Raw genomic sequence first — 7,903 nt, 5'->3', positions numbered from 1 at the left:
AAATTTACGTGACATAAAAATCATTTACGGTTGCAAAGATAGATTAGCATGTTTAATGTTTATATACAAATGTGTTAATCAAATGAATGTTAAGGATATGCAACATTTAACATGTGACTTGCCAAAATTCGATAAGCCAAAGGTTGTCGTAATAATTAAGTTTTTCCCTTTAAACCCACAGAGGTCGCTTTCACCCTTATCCAGAAAAAACCTCACTCGCACAAAACCCTAAACCTCCGCCTCGCATCACCATCTAACGGCGTGCACCTCTCTGCCGCGGTGGATCATACCACATGCCACGGCGGCGTGGACCTCGACCACGGTGGTATGACTTTAGTATCACTGGGTTTAGTCAACAGCCAATAACTACATCATGAAAATATATTTACTTGTTGATCCATTGATATGACTTTAGTATCCTAGATTTTCTAATCTTTATCTCTAAGCTCGGTCAAACATATAAAATATTGGCTGTTGACTAAATTTATACCCTTTATATTTTAGAACGTTGGGAGTTGATCGACAGCTACAATAAAATCCCAAAAACATAATCATTTTATTTTTGCGTATCCGAAAAAATAATCATTTTTTTTTTTGCGAATCCAAAAACATAATCATCAAAACCTAGTGATTCAACTATGTGTCGATCTGAAGGTGTCTAATGCCGCGAACAATGAACAGAAGAAACGAGTAAGGGGGCAAATCTTAACAGATCATGACCACAAACATGATTGCTGGAGCCACGTCGACGGCCGGGACGGGCCTGCATGCACGCCGAGCAATGGGCGCATCTCCATCTTAGTGACGTTCGGATGCAGCCCGCCAGCCCGGTCCGCTCCCACAGCGGGCGCACCAGTTTTTTTCGATGGCACCAAGGCCACTCACACGCAGTAACCACATCAACTACTGAGGGTAATCGCGCCACCCGTGTGTACTCGACCCGCTCTTTAGCTTACCAGAGAATAATAAAGTGCACGTATATAATGAACAACTGAAAAATTCACGCAAAAAAAAACTGAACAACTGAGAACGATAGGTGCCATTTCGCGCCACACAACCACAATCTAGCATCATGACAAGTTTAAAACTGACCACTCTCTAAGAAACAGCATTCCAAAATAAGGTGGATGGGTCTATGTCGATCAGTCTTGGTGCAGTAATGGAAAACTAACACAATTTTTTTTCAAAACATAAAAAAAACTAACACAATTGAGCTTGAGCAATCAGCGTGCATCAAGCTTAGGCTCAACTCGCGACACTCAGTTGCGCCATACCAATGCAGATGAAGCTTTCTTTAGCGATGCCCCACGACAACATGCCAACAATGCGTAGCATTTTTAGCAGGATCCTGACATCCATCTCACCGACGGTATTTTGGCCTTTTGTTCTGCATGTAGAACACCAACACCATTAGTCAACTCTTGGTAGGATGATGTGACCATATGCTTAGCAGTTTTGAGAATGCATTGGAAATACCTGAAACCTTGGCCTGCTTACATGCACCGGGTCCATCTTCACTAAATTCTCAGCATCGTCAAGCTCACTGACTGCCTTGATTACTGCATTTGACAGATCTTCATCTTCACTTGCGTCAAAATAGCAACCACGATCACGTGCATCGTTGACTATCTTCTGCCAAACAGACTTGCTGTTGGAAAGAGTCATCCCATTTCCTACTATCCATAAACAGTGCCTAACAACAACCAACAAATAGGATTATAAAAGAAGTCCTTCATACAAAAACAAGTAGCTCAAAAGAAACAAATAAGTTACTCCTTCTGATGTTATTTCAAAGACGCCCTTGAATTTCATTCAGAAGAAAAATCAATCCGTTTTTGCAACTACCCTGGAGTGGAGCAACAAAAAAACTTACTTTGCCCTTGTCAGAGCCACATTGGTCCTCTGCATGTTTGTGAGAAATCCAACAGAACCAGCTTTGTTGCTCCTCACTGTTGATATGATAATGATATCTTCCTCTGCACCTTGGAAACCATCCACAGATTTCACTTTCACAGAGAAACCATCATGCATATTGTAGGATTTACCGAGTTTTTCATGGATTGCTTTAACTTGGGCATTATATGGGGACACAACACCAACAGAGATCTTGATTCCTGTAGATACTGACTCTGCAATAAGAGAAAAAGGAGAAGAAATATTTTATGCAGTGAGCCAAGTTCAAACATCTAGTGGTTCAGATTCTATGCACATCACAGATCAGCATACTTAGAGCAACCCATGTAGTCCTTGCATGCAATTTTAACGACATTTTTTCTCTTATGCAAGCATTTTAATTTCCCGTATCTACAACATTTATGAATGTATTTTTTCGAATGGTAATATTTATGAATTTAAACTCATACTAACTTATCTCTCTTGTTACCAACACATAAATAACATGGATAGCATGGTAACTTCCCTCAAGTCAAATATATTGGTTTCATGACTTTCTGAATCCCTGTGACGAACCAAAACCACTGCCTATGCTTTTTAATTGAGGTTATTAAAAGATGGAGTACTACAGCGAAAATGACAGTAATGATGGTTACCTTTGAACAACCTCTGCACTATCTGTGAAACTGCAGCAGCTTCAATTGTGTTTTTCAGGCTACAGCCGTGTGCATCCGTTGTTTCATGTCCTCCATCTACATTAATGAATGAGTACGACCCAAAGAGTTTGCTTGCTAAGAACCTCTTTTCATAACTCTTAGTAGTAACATTGGGACCATTAGATATCTTGCTATTGTAAAGTGTAACAACTGGAAATTTGCTTATTTTTGGATGCATCCTGTATTGCACATTGAGAAGGTGCTTACTATAGCCCAGCATACTTAACCTCTCAAAAACACTTCGCCCAAAGTTTGCATTGTCAGATATCTACAGAATCACATTACACCTCAATACATTGCTTCAAAAGGGAAATTTGGAAGAAAGAGAATAGTCAACACATATAGCTTACTTTGCTTTTCACCAGAGCAGGCAATTGATATTCGTCTCCGATAAAAACAGCCTGCCTTATGCCAGGCAGCTGCAAGGGAATTAAGGTCTCGCACTCTTTGAGCTGTGCAGCTTCATCGACAATCAGCAACTCCACATGATTCAACTTTTCAGGATTCTTGAGTAATTGGCCAATATCAGAAGCAGACTTGTCCATCGGCACGCCGTACAACCTGGAAGAACCGGAAACTGAACAGAGAATGCATTTCGTTCTCTGCAGCAGATACAGTTGAATTTGCTTTGCGCTGAAATAATTTGGAAGCTCAAAATTTTCTCGAAGATATCTTAGCTCTTGCACACACAGGGATCTGGCCAGCTTGAACTTGGATTTATTGCATGTATTAGTCCGCACACAGGCTAGCTGCTCGGACCAGGTAACAGGGTTACAGTCCTCTTCTAGATCGCCCTCAAGAAGTTTATCTGACCATATATCATCACTATCCCTGTCACAATTTATCAAAGCATGCAGAATTTTGATCAATTCAAGCACTTCCAGCATACACTGAAAGCTCTGTCCTGTTTCTGAATTTCTTGGATGGTCGTTGTACAGTATCTCAATGCAACAGCACAAATCCTTAGAAAGTTTGTTGTAGCTATCTTTCAAATAATCCTTGAACAGCAGTACTTTCAATGCTTCTTTATGGCACTCTTTTTCCTCGTCTTCAGGCCTGTTATGGATTGTCTTGCGGAATACTGAGAGAGGTTCAACAAGATGATCTTTGGAGTTGGGATTGGAACGCAAAGGATAACGTGGGAGCAAATATTTCATGTCCTTGCACTGGAGGGTTTTGTTCCCATGCTTGTGCTTAGTGATAGATCTTGTGTTGCGGAACACTGAGAGAGGCCCAACAAGCTGATATTTGGAGTTGGGTTTGGAACGCAAAGGGTAACGAGGGGGCAAAGATTTCCTATCCTTGCCCCGGAGGGGTTTGTCCCCATCCTTTTTAGGTATTACCTTTACCCTTTTCATTTCCTCAACAAATTTTTCAATGTACGATTTGTACTTGGTAACATGATTCTCAAGAAGGTCAATCACTGAGCACAAGCAATGCCTCAAACCAGTTTGTGGTACGAAACATGGCAACAACCGCTCTGCACGTGAGTCAAGGAAAACCATGGAAAGATCATGACTATCATCTATGTTCATCCTCTCTTTATTTCCAAACAGGACAATATCATTCAGAAAGCAGAGGCTGCCATCTGAAGACTCTCCAACAAGCCTGACAATGCGAGACGCAACTTCCAGTACGGCAGTATTTGTTGGTGCACAGGAAAGTGTTTTTACACCCTTGATGAGCATTGCCCAAAGGATAGTAATAATGGTTTTTGTTTTACCTGTCCCAGGGGGGCCCCATATCAGTTTTAGGGAAGGCGAGTGGTTCTCCATTGCTGAGACACAGTCTACCACCGCATTGAGCTGTGAATCATTTAGGTTGAACTTCTCAAGGCCAAGACCATCAATTGATCTAAGAGCGGAGCAATGCGGTATCTGGGAGCATGACGGGCTAGCATCCAGTACCTTCAAGAGGAAATGGGAAAGTAAATCAGTGATGTAGAGTAATGTATATAAAAAACGGCAAATGTAAAAGAACATGAAGGAGTTATCTTATTCCACACTCAGAAGGATATGATTAACATTACTGATAGATTCAGTATGATATAAAAAAGGAAACATCAGCAAAATGAATTTTAATGCAGAGGAAATCTTGCATGGAGAGTCACAGTTGCCAAATGATAAGTTAATTTTACATGTAAACAACAGGCATACCCTTCGCTTGTATTGCCACACCAGATTGACGATGCCAGTACTACTCCTGTTCTGACGTTCTCCTTCCATACAAAGGCACTTCCATATACGGTTGTATGTCGTCATATTTATAAGAAACACAGCAAATGATGGCCCAGTAGGCATTTTTGTTCCTGGATCTACTTCAACAGGAATAGCAGATAAAAACTGAGCAGTACAACAGTTGCTTCGGAAATCTTTATCTTTGTTTCCACGTTTTAGGACTGAACCTAAAACATATGATCTCTTATTTTGTATCAAATCAGACACATGCCGCGGTTTCCGCGAGGATACAACTATTATGTCCCCCTCCTGAGGATCATATGTCTGCCTCGACTTCTGATCCTTTGATGGCTCAGAAATCTCAAAGCAGTATATCCATTTCTCACCAACAAGCTTCTCCACCCTGATTATTTGTATAAAGTTTGCCTGAGCATAGCCGCCCAATGATGAAGATTTTTTTTTTCTTTTTTTTTCTTTTTTTTCTTTTTTTTTTCTTTTTTTTTTTTTTTTTTTTTTTCTTCAATCAGAGGGCATATGAATGAGTTCAGATAAGTGTATAATGACGTGAAGGTACCTGGTATGCTCTTGACCTGCGATGAATGTCCGCACAAATTAATTAGTACCCATTTGGAGTCAAATCTAAGCACAGACAGTGATCTGTGTGAGAAGAACAAAATGCCATAGACAGTTTCAGGGGATGTCCACTAGAGGATACAAACAATATGATACAAACACTACACTGAAATGAAATAATAATAAACATAACATTGTTAAGAAATTATTATACTATAGGGACTAACATACGAAGCGCACGAATATGTTGAAATGAGCAAGCGTACTAAGTGCACAAATAAAATTACGAGATTATGGATATTGTACCTAAGTTTAAATCTGCAGTGATTTTTACAAGAAAACTGTGATTCGGTTAACAGATGTTCTATATAATACGGGCTTTCTGCTTGGCAAAACAACAAGCACCTGCATACGAGCTCGGGTCATCGCCCACAAGGCACAGGCACACAGCGTGAGTGAGAAATATACTTGGACTCCACGAGCGACGGGGGCGGTTGGCGGGCGGGGGAGTAATCCTGCGCGGGCAGGGTAGCAGGCCGGCCTCCATTGGAGAAGCTCGACTCGTCATCTCCCTGGGATCTGGGAAGGACGGAACACAGAACAGGGGAAGGACGGAGCATTAAATGGGCCTTGACGAGTGGCTAGAGTGACCAGATGGGGATTACCCACAAGCCACAATTCGGGCCGAACAAGCCAGACCCAGAGACTCTTTTAGTATTGGGCTTTTTTTCAACAAGACTATTCTCTTCCCTTCCCCTGAAAAACCAGTATTCTGTTCCTTTGCTCTATACTAGTAGTACAGTACAAGTAAAAATTTATAAATTCAATGTAAAAAATATTTTATAAATACTAGTGCAGTACATATTTGTACGCATGTCAAAACCTTTGTATGGTTCATCTACAAATACACAAAGATACAGAGATTCAAAATTCATGTTTTTTCACTACATTCATTTGAGGGCAACACTTAAAGGAATGAATCACATCGGTTCAGCTATTGAAACAGCGGGAGAGGATGACTTAAAAATTCAATCAAGTCCGAAAGGACGAAAAATGTGTGGAACCATAGTTTGAATTCAAATCAAAAGATACAAAAGAAGAAATACGGGTGCAGCTCGCAAGCAAACAATGTGAGATCTCAAAGACCAGTGGTACGTCACCTGCTGCCTGAATAGGTTCTTGTTGAAGATATCCTGGACAGACCAAGAGAGTATCTTGTGCTCCAGGTAGCCAAGAGAAAACCTGTTGACCGTCTTGTCGTCTTTCTTCAGCGCAGCCCAGTAGCTGCGCACTGCCCCCCTGTTCCTCTCCGCATCCATCTCGTCGCCGTCGCTCATGGTGCTCTACGGCTCTCCTCGGCTCGGAACCTTGCTAGCTACGACTAGGAGATCCACCAGCGGCGCACGTATAGTCAGTGTTCTGCTTGCACCATCACGAGAGAAAGAGAGTGCTCCGTTGGAATTCCGAGCTTAAGTAGGTAGTAAATGTATTTAGGTTGATTGGGGCCGTTGGAGTTCCCGAGTTGAGGTAAATGAAGGTGTGCGACAGTGCCTGTGTCACTGTGTGTATACGAACCGTCTCGGTTCCCGATGTGGCGCATGCGTCTGGTTGAGTGAAAGTAGCTAATCCAGTGAAGATTTGCCCGATATGGCGCGATCGTGTGCTGTTTCGCTGGATGCATGTGAAGATCACGCAAAAGTTTTACTCGTAGTTTTTTTTTTGTTGATCCTAGTTCAATTTTTTAAATATTTAAACGGAATTTATAAAATGAACTACAAATAGTATTCTAGCGGTATCCCACCTTTTTTCCAAAAAGTCTATCGATACGTTCGTACTCTTCAACGGATGTAAAAAAACCCTAAAAATAATATAAATTACAACTAGACCTTTGAACTACTCCCTCCGTCCTAGAGTGTTAGTCACAATTCTCTAATATCTTGGCCCAAGGCTTAATTTGATTGGGGCTGAAATTGTGCCTAGTTGAACCGGACTGTGATGCTTCATATCTCTACAGCCAATAAAAACATCCCCTAATTACTGCATGCATGCATAGCCGAAACTGCGAGATTTCTGCATGGCGAAACTGCAGCCTCCAAAGCTCCCGCGAGACGTGCGAAACTTCAGCCGCGCTCTTTCCTTCTTCAACCCAAAAATTAATCTCCTTTCCTCTAATCTTGCGCGGGGAAATTTCTTTCCGAAATCTGGCGCCGATCCTCCAATTTCTTTCCAAATTTCGAATCTCTCGAGCGCCAACAATCCCAGATATATATGGATGGAGATCGGGAGACGAACCAAACCAGCATATCGGCACCCACCTCGTCATTCCCATGGCTTCTGAGCAGCCCGGCTAAAATGTGGGGTGAAGAAGAAAATGTTGGATATAGAGGCTTTGGAAGCCATTCCTCCTCGCGAGAGAACCACAATTCGACAGGTTGCTGGACACCTAAATATGTCCAAAACCACCGTTCACCAAAGGTAAAAAATGCTAGACACAACATACTCATTTTTCATTCTGAACTGAAATGCAAATTCATTGACATATTT

At 41.6% G+C, this 7,903-nt stretch overlaps 1 protein-coding gene across 1 annotated transcript; it reads right to left on the bottom strand.

The window, feature by feature from the left end:
* Window positions 1-1,239: 1,239 nt before the first annotated feature.
* Window positions 1,240-4,994, bottom strand: LOC124671449. Its single transcript, XM_047207818.1, has 6 exons — window positions 4,766-4,994; window positions 2,960-4,516; window positions 2,550-2,877; window positions 1,874-2,129; window positions 1,477-1,693; window positions 1,240-1,387 (listed from the first exon to the last, which is right to left on the bottom strand). Exons 1-6 carry the CDS (start codon window positions 4,907-4,909, stop codon window positions 1,361-1,363), a joined length of 2,529 nt encoding a protein of 842 aa, XP_047063774.1. The 5' UTR covers window positions 4,910-4,994; the 3' UTR covers window positions 1,240-1,360.
* Between the last annotated feature and the right edge of the window lie 2,909 nt (window positions 4,995-7,903).

The sequence above is a fragment of the Lolium rigidum genome, chromosome 7 (assembly GCF_022539505.1).
Source record: "Lolium rigidum isolate FL_2022 chromosome 7, APGP_CSIRO_Lrig_0.1, whole genome shotgun sequence".
Taxonomy (NCBI): domain Eukaryota; kingdom Viridiplantae; phylum Streptophyta; class Magnoliopsida; order Poales; family Poaceae; genus Lolium; species Lolium rigidum.
This window is presented reverse-complemented; position numbering and strand designations above follow the sequence as displayed.